The 18,794-nt window shown below is 34.3% G+C and overlaps 2 protein-coding genes across 3 annotated transcripts; one reads left to right on the forward strand and one right to left on the reverse strand.

Annotated features, from left to right (window-relative positions):
• Positions 1–313: 313 nt before the first annotated feature.
• LOC114178421 (Galactose oxidase/kelch repeat superfamily protein) lies at positions 314–5,315 on the forward strand. 2 transcript variants are annotated; one of them, XM_028064312.2, is made up of 3 exons: positions 314–621; positions 703–917; positions 3,872–5,315. In XM_028064312.2, exons 2-3 carry the CDS (start codon positions 855–857, stop codon positions 5,120–5,122), a joined length of 1,314 nt encoding a protein of 437 aa, XP_027920113.1. In that variant the 5' UTR covers positions 314–621; positions 703–854; the 3' UTR covers positions 5,123–5,315. The 2 variants fall into 2 exon arrangements, with proteins under 2 accessions (XP_027920113.1, XP_027920114.1); XM_028064313.2 differs by having other exon boundaries at positions 317–598.
• A 5,206-nt stretch (positions 5,316–10,521) lies between these two features.
• Positions 10,522–11,980, reverse strand: LOC146887454 (uncharacterized). Its single transcript, XM_085671476.1, has 5 exons — positions 11,960–11,980; positions 11,754–11,807; positions 11,069–11,671; positions 10,941–11,022; positions 10,522–10,847 (listed from the first exon to the last, which is right to left on the reverse strand). The coding sequence occupies exons 1-5, from the start codon at positions 11,978–11,980 to the stop codon at positions 10,522–10,524; spliced, it is 1,086 nt and encodes a 361-aa protein (XP_085527602.1).
• Positions 11,981–18,794: the final 6,814 nt, after the last annotated feature.

Consider the following 18,794-nt stretch of genomic DNA (forward strand, 5'->3'; position numbering starts at 1 on the left):
TAATTGATTAACAAAATAATAATTTTATTGATAAGGCATGAAAAATAGTTTTGAATTTTATTTTGAAAATAAAAGTGCTGAATTTGAACTAATTCAAATATTTTTCCTCCAAAAACTGAACCATCGGTAATAGCAATAGCATAGAATGCAAACACGAAACTGGAGAGTTAAAGAAAAGAAAATCTTAAAAGCCGAAATGTGTTAAAGAAAAAGACAAAAAAGGTGTTCTAAGGAATCATGTGATGACCAATCTTCACAATCCCATAAAAGGGTGATATTTCTGCGATCAACAAATCGAAAAAAAGAAACTCTCTCTCTCTCTCTCTCTCTGTCTTTCTCTCTCATCTTTGGCTTCAAAGTTGGGTTGGTTTGACCCATGAACTGCAACACATTAATTAAAGAGGACCATCGTCACAAGCGATGTGTCCTCTTAGGACAGTTATGCAATTTATATTAAATTCCAAAATTCACACAACTCACTCAGTTTAGCATTAAAATAAATAAAAAAGCAACATTAATTTTTCCCAAATCCCCAAGAAAGGAAAAAACACACAATTTCTGAGAAGCTAAGCTTGTGGTTTCTCATTCTCAGCCAAAGGTGAAAGAGGAGAGTGAGAGAAGGTGCTCGTCACATCATCATCACTCTTGCTTCTTCCTTCCAAATTCCAATGACCCATTTCTTTGTTTTTCATTCTGTTGCAGTTCCTGAGGAAAAGACACGAGCTTCTCTCTTCTGCGCACTGGATCGGGTTCTGGGAATTGAAGGTTAGGTTCAAAAGGGGCTGTGTTGATCTGCACCAAGATGCTTAATTTGCGCTGAAAAACCCATTCATACGCAAGTCTCGGTTTCGGAGATGAACCAGTTAGTTGAAAGCTCAACGAATTCTCAAAGGGTCTCTAGAGTTCAAGCTCCACTGGTGAGTCCAATTGACTGTTATCTTTTTTATTATCGAATCAGTTATGTTGTTTTGAATCGGATAACTTTTTCTCCATTCTTTTAGTTTCAGCTTTTTTGTGTGTTTGTGTTGATAAAAAGGTTCAATTTACCAGCTTTGTGTTTGAGGTTTTGTTTAACCGGACATTCTATCATTCTCTGATCGTGTTTGGAAGAGAGGCAAATACCTAAGGTGATTGTAAGTTGCAACTTCAGTCAATTGGGCAAAAAGCTCTCTGTTATTTCTAGGGCTCTTGTGTCTGACCAAGTCAAAATTAGATTTTACAAGTCTCTTGCTGCCTCAACATACATTGTGTGTTGGCTTCCTATATTCTAATTCTACATTAGCATGATATACTAGACTAAGAAGTTCTACGCAGCTTAACATTTATTGAGTTGCCAACCTCCATCGTCCATATTCCGCACCTTTGACTGAGAATGCTACGATTTCTTTTCACGTATACTGAGAATGCTCCATTCCAAGGTCTCATATCACTAGTTTATTAGCAGGAATGAACCCAAAACCTTTTTGTCGATGCTATTCGGTCTTGCTAATTGCAAGTTGTTCTTAGCTAGTGTTTTTACGAATGAGAAATGTTAGCTTCCTTACTCTACGCCCTTGACAGAAATTGTTACAATTTTTTTATTGTGCTAAATTAGTAACAAGGAGGATTTTCTTTGTATGCCTTCTCCGGTATATTGGGTTTGAAGCTTAAGAATTTGTTGGAACTAGGATACATTCCCTTTTTTTTATTGGGGAGGATGTGGGGTAGAATACATTTTTTCATTTTCTCTTTTTCTTTGTTCCTCTTGATTATCCATTAAACACTATCAGGTTACATGCAGAGGATAAATTAAATTCATGTTTTATAACTAAACCTTTTTCCTGATCATACTATTCTTTAAAGTTCTTCTGCTCATCAATATCACAATCGGGGGTCCTTGTCATTCTCTACTTTTGAAAATTATCAGTTATCACCAATCTTGTATATAGTTCTGCTTATCTACTTTTTTCCTCCTCATTAGTTTTCTGAACTGTTTTATATTTCCTTTTTATTTTGGTTCTCTCATCTCTTCCCTGTAAAGTTAATTAATATTAGTACTCTCTGTGTATCTAAATTAAAGCATTGGTCGTGATATTCCCTTTTCGGTTAGCTAAATTAAAACCTTCAGCTGAGGGCAGTATCTTGCTCAACCCTGTTTAATCAATTATTTCACTTTGTCACATCCTTTTATGATCCTTGAAAATTATTGCTTGTCAGTGTCCTCACTCATTCTGGAAGTATAACTTACTTGATATTTATGTATGTGTAACAAGTGCAGGTTGCAGGTACTTGAAGTTTTCAATGATTTCATTTTTATTAACTAGGGGTTAATTTATCAATGATTATCTCCTTATTTTCACATTCAAACTCGTGTTTTCTCTGATCATATCCTAATTCTCCCTGTTTTCTCTTGAAATATTCTCTTATTTGTATTCTATATGTGTATCATAATGGTACATGTAACACCTTTATTTAAGCCTCAATAACAGAAATCAAGTGATTTATTTGATCTTGTTTTTCTTTTTGCACGATAATTGAGCATTAATTGCATGTATTTGAATTCCAATATATTGCACATCTATCCTTTATTTTTTCTTTTCTAAAATTTTAGGATTGCTGGACCTAAGGACGGTGTAAATAGAACATTTTAGTTTAGTCGAAGCTGAAGTGTTATGACATTTGTTATCGGACCTAAGGAATAACAGTGTTTCTCCAAAGACAAGCTCTGTTTGAATTTTTTTATTGCCGATGGTGGGTCCTGGATTGTCAATGTGCAAACAAGGATCTGATTTTTTGTTTCTTATAAATTGTTGCAATCAGAGAACAGACCATTCCACCAAAGAGAATCAGTGAACAGAGCAGAACATGTGGGTTGAGAGGATTAGGCTGAATGTAACATAGAGACAGCTTTTTTATTTCAATAATGTTCGGAGTTGGTAGAATGTAATGGAACTCAACTTTCCACGTCTTTACAAAAGTGATAGCTTCCAAACCAAATTTAAGGGGTATGCATACATCTGCAACTAGGTAGTAGGTACTATATTTGTGCCATTTTAGAAATATCATTGTTGACTACAGTGCCTTCCCATCTTTCTGAATCTTAATAGGAGATCTTGCTTACAGATGCTAAATATATGTTACTGAGGTGTGTAGGTTTCCTCCCTTGCACCTGCCTTTTTCTGATATTCCTTTGACTCTGGAAAAGCCTGCCCCTCGTCATATTCATTGCAGCACTCATGGGATTTGTATCATTCTTGACTCTGAGATGTCATCATGTAAATGGTGATTGGGTGTATCTGTTTGTATGTAGTGTTACAACTTATTGTCCTCTAACTTGTATTAAAATTTGTCTAAAATCATGATTATGAACTCAAACTGTCACTTCTTCACAAATCTGAGTTTGTGAAGTCAAATTCCAGTACATGTATACATAGCTGCTCCTTTTTTTTTTTAATCCTATATGAATCATTAACAAAAGCTAATGTAACCTTGCTTGGTCTTATGATTTTATGATGCATGTGATGGAATGCTTTACTAGTTTTTCATCTCACCATCCCACTTACAGCATCGAAAATTCCTTGGCTGCATCATATATAATATTTTTAATACTTAATCTGACCTTCCTAGGAAAATAAAATTTCTAGCTTGATAAATAAATAATAATTTAATGTTTGACAAGTCAACGAATTGCTATGTTAGTGGTCTGGAACTAATGTTTTTGCTGAAGAAAACTGTACAAGAATTTTCAGTTCTATGGAACCTTGAACTAGGGCATGGAAAAAATAAGTAAAGCTTGCTGTCTTGTGAATATGATCTTTGACGTTAGGCATATACATATTTTTAGTGGAATCTTTTTCGTATTTTCAACATACTAACATGGAGAATTTCACAGGTTGACTCTGTTTCTTGCTACTGTAAAGTAGATTCAGGCTTGAAAACAGTTGCTGGGGCAAGAAAATTTGTTCCTGGGTCGAAATTATGCATCCAACCTGACATAAACCCAAATGCTCACAGGAGCAAAAACTCACGCAGAGAGAGGACAAGAGTTCAGCCTCCTCTTCTTCCTGGTCTTCCTGATGATCTTGCTATCGCATGTTTGATTCGGGTACCTCGGGTTGAGCACGGTAAACTGCGTTCAGTCTGCAAGAGATGGCATCGTCTCCTGTCCGGAAATTTCTTTTATTCACTCAGGAGAAGTCTTGGAATGGCGGAAGAATGGGTTTATGTCATCAAAAGAGATCGCGATAAAAGAATTTCATTGCATGCTTTTGATCCCATCTACCAGCTGTGGCAATCCCTTCCACCTGTTCCTGGGGAATATTCTGAAGCATTGGGATTTGGCTGTGCAGTTCTCAGTGGTTGTCACCTGTACTTATTTGGTGGAAAAGATCCTCTGAAAGGATCTATGAGACGTGTTATTTTCTACAATGCTCGTACCAATAAATGGCACAGAGCACCAGATATGCTGCGGAAACGCCATTTGTTTGGTGCTTGTGTAATAAACAACTGTCTCTATGTTGCCGGAGGGGAATGTGAAGGAATCCAAAGAACTCTCCGATCTGCTGAAGTTTACGACCCCAACCGGAACAGGTGGAGCTTTATCTCAGAGATGACCACAGCAATGGTGCCCTTTATCGGCGTTGTTCATAATGGCACATGGTTTTTGAAGGGTCTTGGATCAAACCGCAACGTGGTATGCGAATCGTATTCACAGGAAACCGATACCTGGACCCCGGTGAGTAATGGAATGGTCGACGGTTGGCGCAACCCTAGCATATCCCTGAATGGACAACTGTATGCACTTGATTGCCAAGATGGGTGCAAACTGAAAGTGTATGACAGAGCAAGTGATTCATGGAAGAAGTTCATGGATAGCAGACTCCATCTGGGTAGTTCTCGAGCTCTTGATGCTGCTGCTCTTGTTCCTCTTAATGGAAAACTGTGCATTATACGCAACAACATGAGCATTAGTCTTGTTGATGTTTCGAGTGCGAATGGACGCGTGGAAAACAATCCTCAGCTTTGGGAAAACATTGCTGGAAAAGGTCATGTGAGATCTTTAGTTAGAAATTTATGGTCTACTATAGCAGGGCGTGGTAGTTTGAAGAGTCACATTGTTCATTGTCAGGTTCTTCAAGCCTGAGGTAAAATTGTTGATTTTGAAAGGTCATTGCTTTACAATCATGAATGAATTGAATAGGGAGCAGATATTGTAAATGTTGTTTCACTCTCAGCCTGTGCCTTTTCCCATTTCCTTTCTTTACAATATATTAGGTTGTAAGACATGTTTTTGGGCTGTATATGATTCATTACAAAACATCACAAAAACATTTCAATCTCTGCTCAACTTTATTTATTTTAGTAAGCAGGGAGAATAGCATATCAGATTCCATCTTCTGCCAAAACCATGATTCAAAATCCTTACTGAGAAGTCTATACTTGGTATTTTACTGAACTTTGAGCAAAATTGATTTTGATGCTACAAATTTGTGAAAGTGAATTGAAAGATGTGGATGCATAACTAGCCTTTTGAATGTTTGGTGAACAACATATATAGTATGTTATATAGTATGTTTGATGGAGATTTTCTTTAGAAAGTGATTTATTTTTACAAGGAATTGGAGAGAGATTTTTAAAACAATTCGAAATTTAATTTCTATGCCTGCAATTTTAAATTTTATCCATATAGTAAGAATTTGAAATTTTTGCTACTCTTCCTTTTATTATACTTATACTTTTTTTTTTCTATTCTCAAATTCACCAATACCGCTAGTTTGACTTCGGTTGTGTCAAATTTGATAAATATTGGACCATTGTTGATATGATTGAAATTGACCCGATATCATTTTTTCTATTGATAGGTTTCTTACATTATGATTTTTTTTTTAGTATACATTGCCCAAGACTTTTCATTATTGACGTTGATCATGTTTTTCAACGTGTTTACTCGATGTCGATCAAATTGATGTTGATCAAATTTATCTTTTCAAGAATATTTTTCCTCCAATATAGCTCAAACTTGTTTCTTAATCAATGTTAATAAAGGTTTATAGACAATCTTTACAAGATTTTTTTTATTAAATGTTAATTAGAGTTTTTTTTTTTATTTATGTTTGTAGTAATTATTTTTTGACGAAAAATAATGTATTAACACCTCAAACAATTGACAATCTATTTTAATGGGTAATTTAGAAAAATAAACAATTGCAATAGTAACGAAAAAAGGAGGGCAAAATAGTAAATATTAAATTGTTGTATAAATTTGTTAGTGTCGTCATATAATTTTTCTATTGATGCCACCAACGCTATAAAGTTTGTTACAATTTTTTTTATTCATGTTAGTTTGGACAATTTTTTAGGTCATATCGATCGAAAAGTAGATAAAAAAAAACACATCGAAAAAATCATAGACTTTCATCTAACAACAACCTTAACTAAAATTAACGAAATTACATCACCCATTAATATTTTTTCATTACTAAACTTCTTTAATATTAAGATAAATTTTTATAGTCGGCTATTATCTAAATATCCTATTCACACAACAACATTAAAATCCAGAAAATTAAAATTACTTTATCTAGGAAAAAAATATTTAAATGAAAGTCATTGATATTCAACGTATTTGAATTTTTTGATTAATCTTTAGATCCAAACACAGAGTAACTAAACACATTCTAACAACGAAAGAATTTTTCATCACTGAAGTATATCAAACATTTTTGTATTGCTCTCAATTTTAAGAAACAATCACACCTGGTTTTGTCCGAGTTGGTAGATAGATCAAGTGATAAAAGTTGGAAAAAAAGTGTCTCAAAGGTCGTGGATTTAATTTTTGCAAAGGAATCCTATTTTTTTATTTCTAATATTTATTTCCTGACGTGATTTAGTATAAACTATTGATTAATGTATCACTATTTTTTTTGAAAAATATCGATAACTCACACTAGATCACGTGAGATAATAAAGGATAAGAGTCAAAGAATAACCGTTATAATATGAATTTTTGAATATATAAGATTGATGGGAGTAAGAAAGATTATGGATACAACTTTTTTCATTAACAAAAATTTAACAACTTGGATAAAAGAAAAAATAATGAATCGAAGCAATTCCACAATCTGATATCACTGAGCTCCTCTGTTGATCATATCCTGAAAACGTCTGAAGGAATTTTCCCTCTCAATCTTCAACTGTTTGCGGAAGTTGTTGATGAATGCATCAGCCATTTTATTGACGTCTTCTTTCTCATTCTCCATCACTATCTTTCTGCTCATCAATAACTTCTTCCTCTCTGAACTTTCACTTTCACCGTTACTCCTCTTGTTGCTCAAGCTCTTTCCATAATCCATGGTAGAAGACAAGACAACGCAAAACTCTAAGCTCAAAGAGAAAGTGATTTTGGTGTGGAATGACTTCTTGGTTCCTCAAACATCTAACATTTATACTCGCAATCTAAGCATGTGTTTAGCATGCCCACAAATCTAAGAAAAAACATGGAAAGTGGAAACACTTGAAGTGAGTGTTTTTTTGTTTGTCTTTACGTAAATGCAAAAGTTGGCAACATTTTAATATTACTCAACTTGCCTTGGCATCGTGGTTTTTAGCTATTGTTAACTAAAAAGTAAGCTTTTTTTTTTTCTTTTTAAATAAAATATTTCAATGGGAACATTGTTAATCACGATAGCTGCCATAAAAATATAAACGTGTTTGAATTCTTGGTCAAGATTTGACAAACAAACTATATTGTATTGAAAAACTTTAACACCATATGTTATATAAAATGCAATCACTTTTTACTTTTTCTTTTTTTACAATTTATTTTAGGAAAATGGTACAGTGACTATCCAATTTGACTACCCAAGTTACTACCTTACGTGGAATATAATATTTTATTTTTTTTAATTGAAACAAATGGAGTGGCACGTGAGTGATGGAAATCTGAAATTAAGTTACCCTTTCACGTGTTGCCGTCAATTAACAGCCCTCCCGTGAAATTGAAAAAAGAGGGAAAAAGTGAAACTGCAGAAACTTCGCAGGCAGTGTTTCGGCTTCCATACCAACAGTTTTCTTCTCCATCGCTCCACTGCACCTCTGAACTGCCACACCCCTTCGAAGTCCACCGCGCAGGCACGAAGTCCACCATCTGTTTCGAAAATCCACCAGCACGACGAAGTCCACCGTCCTTGCGAAGACCACCGTGCCTGCGAAGTCCCCCGTCCCTGCGAGGTCCCCCGTCCGTGCGCAGTCTAAGGAACATTGTCAAGGCAAATAAAATAACAACACATAAATAAGTATTTTCTTCACTTGTACAAGTGGTTGAATTTAATACACTTTTCTCATTTTTCTATTTAATAGGTTTTCAAATATGACATTAGCCCTCCAACTCAAGAAGAAGTAAAGGCTTGTTTGCCTGTAGTGCGACTTAACTATGTTCCGAAAAAAACTGTCGATCAAAATATGGAGACAAATGTGCAATCTGATTTAAACGTAAATCAAAACATAAATATGGATCATGATGTGGGGGCAAATGTCGACACCAACAACCCACCACTTGTGTCGGTTAATGTGGACGAAATACTACAGAAGATGGTTCCTCCCTCAACTCAAAGTCCTTCTTATGAACTTGGGGAGACCTCTAAGGATGAATCATCTACCTTGAATAATATTTCACTTAGTTAGCTCAAAACTATTTGATGTCTTTTATTTCCATGCTATTTAAATTTTGATTACGCATTGAATGTTGTTGTTTGTACTTTGAACTATCAAACAATATTTGGTTAAGGAAATGTAGTAATTGTCTATTATTGTTGTTATTATGCATACCTCTTTATTCACCTAAGCAACATTCACTGATAAAATCGAACTGCATATGATATTTCTGCACACTCTGACTGAATAATCTGTTGACCCCTGATGTATTATCTGGTGACCTGCCCATAACATTTTGCACAAAAAAATGAATTGGGGTCTGTTGTATGGGCAGCAAAATTGTTCCTCACTTACAGTGACAAGAAGGAGCCTCAAAGCATGTGTGTAGACTATGTTGAACTTAATAAATATTGGTGCGACAAAATTGGTCCACATAATTCACCACACATAAATTAAGTCTGCACGAAATATCTGGTGACCACACAATTGATAACTGGTGACCTTCCCTGAACTTTTTGCACAACTTATTCACCCCTGCTATGTTGCAAGGATGTCCACAACTAAAACCTTAAGGATGTCAGGGAATACCTCAATCACAATTAGAGTACGTATATACACTCCTAATACAAAACGCTGAGGAATAATTAGCCCACAAGTGCTTGAGCACACAAAACCTAACATTGACTGAATAATCTGTTTACCCCTGATGTATTATCTGGTGACCTGCCCATAACATTTTGCACAAAAAAATGAATTGGGGTCTGTTGTATGGGCAACAAAATTGTTCCCCACTTACAGTGACAAGAATGAGCCTCAAAGCATGTGTGCAGACTATGTTGAACCTAATAAATATTGGTGCCACAAAATTGGTCAACATAATTCACCACACATAAATTAGGTCTGCACGAAATATCTGGTGACCACACAATTGATAACTGGTGACCTTCCCTGAACGTTTTGCATAACTTATTCTCCCCTGCTATGTTGAAAGGATGTCCACAACTAAAACCTTAAGGATGTCAGGGAATACCTCAATCACAATTAGAGTAAGTATATACACTCCTAATACAAAAAGCTTAGGAATAATTAGCCCACAAGTGCTTGAGCACACACAACCTAACATTGACTGAATAATCTGTTGACCCCTGATGTATTATCTGGTGACCTGCCCATAACATTTTGCACAAAAAAATGAATTGGGGTCTGTTGTATAAGCAGCAAAATTGTTCCCCACTTACAGTGAAGAGAATGACCCTCAAAGCATGTGTGCAAGCTATGTTGAACCTAATAAATATTGGTGCCACAAAGTTGGTCCACATAATTCACCACACATAAATTAAGTCTGCACGAAATATCTGGTGACCACACAATTGATAACTGGTGACCTTCCCTGAACTTTTTGCACAACTTATTCACCCCTACTATGTTATAAGGATGTCCACAACTAAAACCTTAAGGCTGTCAGGGAATACCTCAATCACAATTGCAGTAGATATATACACTCCTAATACAGAAAGGTCAGGAATAATTAGCCCACAAGTGCTTGAGCACATACAATCTAACATTGACTGAATAATCTGTTGACCCCTGATGTATTAGCTGGTGACCTGCCCATAACATTTTGCACAAAAAAATGAATTGGGGTCTGCTGTTTGGGTTCCATTGCAAAAAATTATAAAATACAATATGTTGTATTCACTTCAATATTATTTTACAAACCAAAATATGTATCCTAAACAAAACAGTTGAATATCAGTAACAAGTCTTCACTAACAATTTCAACAAAGTTGTATGAAATACAATTGTTTCACAACTACCATATGTAAATGTGAATTTAACATAATCCTAGATGAACTTTTAATAACACAAAACAACATTCATCTAAATCAACTATTGACTGCGTTTTCTCCTGCTATATGTTGCAAAAGGAGTTCTTAATGAAATACTCTTGAAACGCTTCCTTGGATCATCCCTGCGTCTTACATACATATTGCTTTGTTGTATTTCCTTGCCATCCTGATGTAGACCATCTTCTTCTTTCCCAAGTTGATCCGTCGATGTCTCAACAAAATTACCTTCATCAATATCCCCAGATTTATGTTGAGCAATCTCACTGAATTTTTCTTCACCTATGTCAGCAACACTAGATTCATCCCATTGATAATAATTATCTTCAACCTCATCATGGCCTTGCTTCTTCCTGTCAATCATATTTGCTTTCAACTCATAAAGTTCTTTTTAAATTTCACCCAACATGTGTTCTTGACGTTAAATAACTTCCATTAGCTCATCTTTTCTGCCACCCTTACTTCCACGTCCAAATTCCTCAAAACCTTCTTTCACAAAGGTATTGCTGAGCTCATCTGCAGAGGCAGCAACATCTGAAACAACCTGCAAGAAATTCAAAAAAACTCTCAACAAGTACTAATCCCATAACATGGAAGTTTTTTGAACCTGGTTTGTCTCTCATCAACATTTTAGCTTCACAAATGCTTCCAACCAAATACTCATACACCACACCACCCCAATTATATTTCCCAATACTACAAACGTCATCAACAATGTTAAACAAAATAGAAAAGACTCTGCCACTACGATTGGCCAACAAAAACTCAGAAATTCCTAACAAAAGATAAAGCTTACAAAAATCATTAACTTCTAGATGTTTACTATGTTTTAATAGGTAGTCATATACCATTTCAACATCAACAACTTTTTTAGGTCCAAATAACTTCTTGCAATGACTATCTAAGCCTTCTCGGGTTAAATCAATGTTTTGACCAACTACCCTCAAACCAAGACCAACACATACGTCTAATAAGCTAAAAGCAACAACTTTTGTACCCATGTCAAACCCCCCCAGCCTTTCAACCCACCGACTAATTAACAGACTCAACAGATTCCTAGATATCTTCACAGACTCTTTAAACTCAACCAACCATGCAAATGGTGTTGCCTCAATAAATGACTTTTGATCGTTTGTTAACTTCTTATTCAAACTACCAATAAATTTGGTTCGGCATGAATGCCTAAAACAAATCTGAATCAACAAAAAAAAAATAGTTATAGCAATTTTAATCAAACACACACTCAAAACAAAATGAATTAAAAACATATCATACCTTTCGGTCAACACTAAAATCGCTTCCTTCACTAACTTCACTCATAATTCTCACCTGACAACATAATTGAGGTCACCACAAATTCATAACAAATCATCCACTCAATATTACAATTAAATAACACATTACCAATCAAAACCTAGATTCAACACAATGATTATCATGCAAATCTTAAAAAAGTAAGTAAACAATGATATTAGAGAGACGTTTTTGATAAAATCTACCATTATTAGACATACATTTTTCAATGCCACACCAAAACGATACAACCACGACGTCAATGGTTTGGGGAAAACAAAAAAAATCATACCTTGAACCAAATGGAAGAATACCCTGCAAATGGAGAACACTGTGATGTTAAAAACCCCCTTTCACTGGAAAACCCTAAACACTTACCATACACACAACAACACAAAGAAGTTACCTTTCCGTGTTTCGGGGTGGTGGATTTTCGAAGGAGACCACCAAAACGGTGGACTGCGCACGGACGGGGGACCTCGCAGGGACGGGGGACTTCGCAGGCACGATGGTCTTCGCAAGGACGGTGGACTTCGTCGTGCTGGTGGATTTTCGAAACGAACGGTGGACTTCGTGCCTGTACGGTGGACTTCGAAGGGGTGTGGCAGTGCAGAGGTGTAGTGGAGTGGTGGAGAAGAAAACTGTTGGTATGGAAGCCGAAACACTGCCTGCGAAGTTTCTGCAGTTTCACTTTTTCCCTCTGTTTTCAATTTCAGGGGATGGCTGTTAATTGACGGCAACACGTGAAAGGGTAACTTAATTTCAGATTTCCATCACTCACGTGTCACTCCATTTGTTTCAATTAGAAAAATGAAATATTATATTCCACGTAAGGTAGTAACTTGGGTAGTCAACTTGGGTAGTCACTGTACCATTTTCCTTTATTTTATGTGTATGTATTTCAAAATACACCTTGAAATTATAGGAAAAGTTTTGAATCCAATTTGCCAATAAGGTGATCTAACTCTGACTCTGCTCATACCTCAGAAACTTTTAAAATAAAATGAGGATTTAATTAAAGACTACCAAAATACTAATTAATTTTCTAAAGTTCAGAAACTTTTAAAAAGAAATTAGATTTTGTAAATATTACCAACAAGTTGAATTAAGATAATTCAATTCATCTTAAAAAGTAGGTTGAGTTTATTTTTAAAATTCAAATCCCCTCCAAATTAATTTCATGTCATATCTCAGTTTTGAAAGTAGTTTACTTCATTTTTTTTCTTTATTTATTTGTCTATAAGTACTTACTAAGAAATTAAAGCTTAACCTTTTTAACAAATAAATACAGTGAAAAACTAATAATACTAATTTTGAATAAAAATATTCTAAAATTGCCGAAAAACAATGGTCTTTCTGATACAGCGAGCACAAAAAATAGAACCTTTTTTAATATATTATCAATCCTTCCCAGAGGTACTAAATTAAATTCATATATATTTTTCTAGAACTTAAAGATACACACTAAAAACTATTTTCTTTTCTCTATCTGTATTGGATATATTGGATTTTTTATTTATTGAACTTTTGGAGTGTTTTCTTTCCTAGGTGGTGGGTGTGATAGGAAGAAAAAGAATGAAAGGTTGTGAAACAAAATTATTAAGGATTTTTATTCAAATAATTTTTATATTTTTATGATAATTAATTTGAACTTGGTTAAAAAAAGTATTTGTTTAATTTATTCATTATTACTTCTCCGTATAACCCTATGAAATAAATTTTTAATCAAATTGTTATTCATTTCTTATTTATCAATACTTTGATATCTCTACGCAAATTTATTAATATAGAAATTATTGTAAAATAGAACAAATGAGAATAAACAATTTATTTAAAACCACGTTAATATCTAAATGATCATAGTACTTTGTAAACTTTAAAGTTATTTCACCAATAAAGGAATTTTTTATATTATTTGTTTGAAAATTTTTATAAAAATAAAACAATTTTAACAAATTAATTTTAATATTTAAAACAAAAAGTAAATAACAATGAATGTGAATAATAATAAAAAATAGTGTGGTGTCAAAAATACCGTTGTCTACCAATAAATTATACTTTTTCCTTTTTGTAAAATGTCACTTTTAAAACTTTGAAGTTATTATGATATCAGTCCGGTCAGTGATCATGATCAAAGACAGAAAGAGACTAGTGACCAACAATATAAATGATAAGGATGATTTAACAAAAATATTATAAGAACTACTATTAATGTGATTTTTATATTTAATGTGATTTTTCTTACAAATTTATTAAAGAATTTACATTAATTTCTTTTTTCTGTTATTTTTTTTAAAAATTTTAATTGGTATGTAATTTCTTCGTATATAATTATTTCTTATAAAATTATAAAATTTACAAGGTAAAAAAAAGTATTTTATAAAAGTTATTTTGTAAAAAAATTGGTAGCAATTTTTTGCAAATTTTTTTTTACAATAAAATTTGTAAGTATCTCTTAAGAAAAAATTTTCAAAACAAAATTGACAAAAAATATGAGTTTTTTTTAGTAGTAACTAAAATATAAAAAAAATAAGGTAAATTACAAGGATTATAAGTGTATTTAAGCTAATTTTAATTACTCTCTTCTACTTTAGTTCACTTATTGAATATTTTATTTCTTGAACATGAAAAATATGAATAAAATGTAATAAACACAAAATGAACATTTTGCACCAAAGAATTAAAGAAAAAACATTAACTCAAGCAATAAATCATTTACCACTTGTTTTATACGTATAAATGAGATTTTTTAAGATAAATATAAAATAAATATTGTATTACTTTAAAGGTTGTACATATTATAAAATAAATTCGTTTTTAATTTCTCTATAACACTTAAACTTTTTAAAGTTAGAAAACTTCAGACTTTTATGTAAAATGGTTTTTTTTTTTTTTTTTTGGTTCGAATACACTCTCTAGAAGATAGATAAGTTTGAACTATCAGATGATCAGTTCTTTATATCTATTTTCTTCTACATCTGTGATTTGTGTTGCAATAATCAATCTGTTAATTTGAATTTATAGTAAAGTGGTTAGTTTTGACAAGGCTTCTTTGAAGCAAGATAGGATTTTCCTAACTCTTCCATTTTTTATGTATTTTTTCTTGAATAGCCCAAAATTTTAAGGTAAGTTATTTAAATTTAGTTCATTTGGATTTACTTGAGTAAAAAGTTACGTCAGATAATAATGATGTTTGGTCCAGATGTAATTATTTTAATGTAGATTGACCTTTAAATAAAAAAATAGTGATTGTTTGTGTTCTTGAATATTTAATCAAAGTAGATTTAGAGAATATGAATCAATTAGATCAAGTGATTAGTCTCAAGCAAGTTAGAACTTCTATAGTTGTTATGTTTCCTAAGTATTTTTGTTAAAGAACATAAAATTTCAAGGAAACTATTTAAATTTAGTTAACTTGAACAAAAGTATTTCATAGTTTAAACTTTGGTTAAAATACTTTTTTTGTCCCAATTTTCGTCAACTTTTTTGAATTAGGTCCCAATTTTCGCGGGGTGCTCAAATAGGTCCTAAATTTGGTAACGCCGTTTAAATTGATAACGTTTCACTGTATAGTTGGCTTTTCCTTGCTACGTGTCGAAATACTAATCCTACGTGTCCGTGTTTCTTTACAATGAGGTGGTTAATTAGTGGGTTAAACACATTAAATTTTTAATTAAATGCAAGTAATGAAAATTAAAAAAGAAAGTGTTAGGGTTTATAAAAGGTCGAAGAAGCCATCTCGTGTGTGACCTTGCTCATGGTTGAAGCTTTGTTGCAGCTATGTCTCGGACCTAATCATCTTCTTCATACTGTAATAACTGCGTGCAGTGTAGTGTTCCCGCTTCTCGCACTCAAGCTTTAAGACCTATTTGTGATTGTGGGAAGGCTGCAGTTCTGAGGATAGCAAGAACTCCGAGAAATGTGGGTAGAAAATTCTAGGGTTGTGCTAACTACAAGGTAAGATTGATTTAATTGCTATTGTTCTGGGTATGTCTGATTTAATGAATCTTTTATGTATTTTCTGTTCATCAACAGCGACAGAGTGAAGGTGGTGGTGTTTGCTGCAATTTTTTTAAATGGTGGTATGAAGACGTTGATGAAGAAAAAGAAGTTATTATTGTGAACCAAAACATGAAGATAGAAGATCTCGAGAATGTAGTTAGGGATCTGAAAAAATGCTTTAATGTATTAGCCGTAGTGGTTAGTATCGTTGGGTTGATAAACGTTGTGATGTTGGCGTTGATGCTGAAAGATTGACAAAAAAGGGTTGTAATTGTGAAGGTTCTGATGTACGAAGTTTCAAAAATTATGAATGAATTAAGTTATTTGTGTTCAATCAGGTCCTCAATTGTGTTAGTTTTGTTCAAATAGGTCCCTACTTTTGTAATTGATGTTCAAATAGGTCCCTACTTTTGTAATTGATGTTCAAATAGGTCCCAAAATTTAAAAAATTTGTTTAATTAGATTGTGTACTGGATAAACTTTTCCTGTTTAATAATGTTCTGAATACAATTAATTGCATTGTAAGTCTTATAAGAATGTCAGTACTAATAAAATTATAATTCATAAATAACCAAAATCCTCATAATTGAGATTAAAAAGTTGTTGTCCACCATAATCCTGAATTAACCAACTTACAAAATGAAAAAGTCTGTGATCCAATTTATCCAAAAATGGCTAATGAATTTTACAAAATAACAGCCATCAAAATTCAAACTTAAAGACCAGATTACATATACATTAAAAGGTCGCATAAACAAGTGAATCAGACTGGTAGGGTTGGTTGTGGAGGAGCAGAAGTTGGGTCCTGTGATGGCTGGTTTGGTTGTGGAGTAGCAGAAATTGTCTCCTAAGATGGCTGGGTTGGTTGTGGAGTAGCAGAAATTGGCTCTTGAGATGGCTGAGTTGGTTGTGGAGGAGCATCAGTTGGCTGTGAGGACTGTCCTTGTGTAGGCAGTTGTGGGCAATTTGTTCTATTGTGCCCCAATTCACGACAAACTCTGCATCTTTTTCTATGGCCACCTTTTCGTAATTGGGTGTCATCTTTCCTCAACTCCCATTGTTCCAGCCTTCTCTTTTTCTTGGGTCGCCCAGGCATAATACTTTTATGTGGAGGCATGACATATGGGAAATCAATGGTGGGCCACATGTTTTGTCCATTGATAGGGTAGATAATGGAGTTGTACATCTCTTCAAAAGTTGATTTCCTGAAACATAGGGGGATATAATCTGCTGCATTCAAGTTCAAGAACCTGATGGCAGCAAGTGCATGGCAGCACGGGATGCCAGTTATCATCCACTTCCTGCAGCTGCAATCTTGGGTGTCTAGGTTGAAACATACTTGTCACCTAGCACTGATAGGTGTGCAACTTCAAATACTTTCCCCCTAGCACAACTACATTACAATTCATATAGACATATCAGATTCTACAGCAGAAATCATCAACACAGATGAGGTTATACATGATCAACACTTAAATAAATCATACCTTGGGATCCAGTATCTACTTTTTTTGGATTCTTCTTGTAGTCTGCTGTTTATTTTAGGACAGATTTGCCCTTCCATTTTTTCCAGCTTTTGTCTTTTAGATTGCCACCTCTTCATCATGTATATTCGTATGTCTTCCAACATTGAGATAACAGGCTTGCATCTAGCATCAACAAGCACACTGTTAAATGCCTCTGTCATGTTATTTATTACTGTGTCAGTGACAGCATTCCTAGTGAATCTTGATCTGGACCAAAACCTGTGTAGAAACAAACATTAATTATGATAAGTCAGTGTTGATATTAAATACTATAAAATAAATGAGATTTCAACACATACCTAGGTGGTATAACAATGAGGTACTTGAAAGCATCTTCATTCTCCTTTTTAATATCTCTCATTATCCTTTCCCAGGCCACAGGGTGTGTCACAGTTGTTGCCTTCCACATTAGGTTTTTCAACTTCTGGCCACCAAACCATTTTCTGAAATTAGAGTACAAATGCCCCATACATTTCACCCTCACTCTTTGTTTATCATTTTTAACCCATCTTATGTTTCTACCAGAATGAACTGCATAAGTTATTATTGCTTGTTGGAAATGTTCCTTATCTATGAAATTTGTTCCCACATCCCACCATAGTCAGCCATCGAATTTGGCATGACAAATGTGCCAAAAGGACCACAGCTCCCCCCTTCATCACCTGAACTTTCATCATCACTTTCATTAAGACTAAGGAGGTCATCTGATTGTCATTCATCTCCTGTTGTTTCTCTATCCGAAATTACATAACTATCATCTTCCTCACTATCACTGTATTCCTTTTCTTCACTTTCATTCTCTTTTTCAATATCTTCCACCTGGTCAGACTCTTGCTTATTATTCACCTCCACACTCCCTTCATACAAATTATGATCACCATGGTCCAAACTGATCTGGACATCAACAAGTCCCTCATCCTCTTCTTGAACTCTTTCCTCACACCTGACGTGAGATTGCACCTCACAATCACTTAAACCATCACCCCCCATCTGCACTTCAACCTGAACCTCATGAACCTCCTCCTCAACCTCCATATTAACCTTCTCATGAACTTCCCGATGAACCTCCTCACGAACCTCCTCACGAACCTCCACATGAACCTCCTCATTAACCTCCTCCTCAACCTCATTTTCAACCTCATTTTCAACCTCCTTTTGGACCTCCTCCTCAACCTGCTGTACCTCCTTCTCAACCTCTTGTACCTCCTTCTCAACCTCCTGTACCTCCGTATTTATGTGACTGCCCTCCCCACTCTCTAACTCAGCCCCACAAAGCAAACCTTGTTCATCCTCTAAGTCGTTTTCCACAACTTCTGCTTCAGATATACCATGGACAACAAACATATGAACCACACACAGGGTCCACGAACAAAAAAGGGACCACAACTTTCAAACAAACCGCACCGACAAACCACGCACACAACCCCAATCCACTAACAAACATGTTCAGGACAAACGAGTGGGACACTACAACGAAAATCAGAATGTCATACAA

This window comes from Vigna unguiculata, chromosome 3, assembly GCF_037176805.1.
Source record: "Vigna unguiculata cultivar grain cowpea cultivar isolate G323 ecotype 2 chromosome 3, ASM3717680v1, whole genome shotgun sequence".
Lineage (NCBI taxonomy): Eukaryota > Viridiplantae > Streptophyta > Magnoliopsida > Fabales > Fabaceae > Vigna > Vigna unguiculata.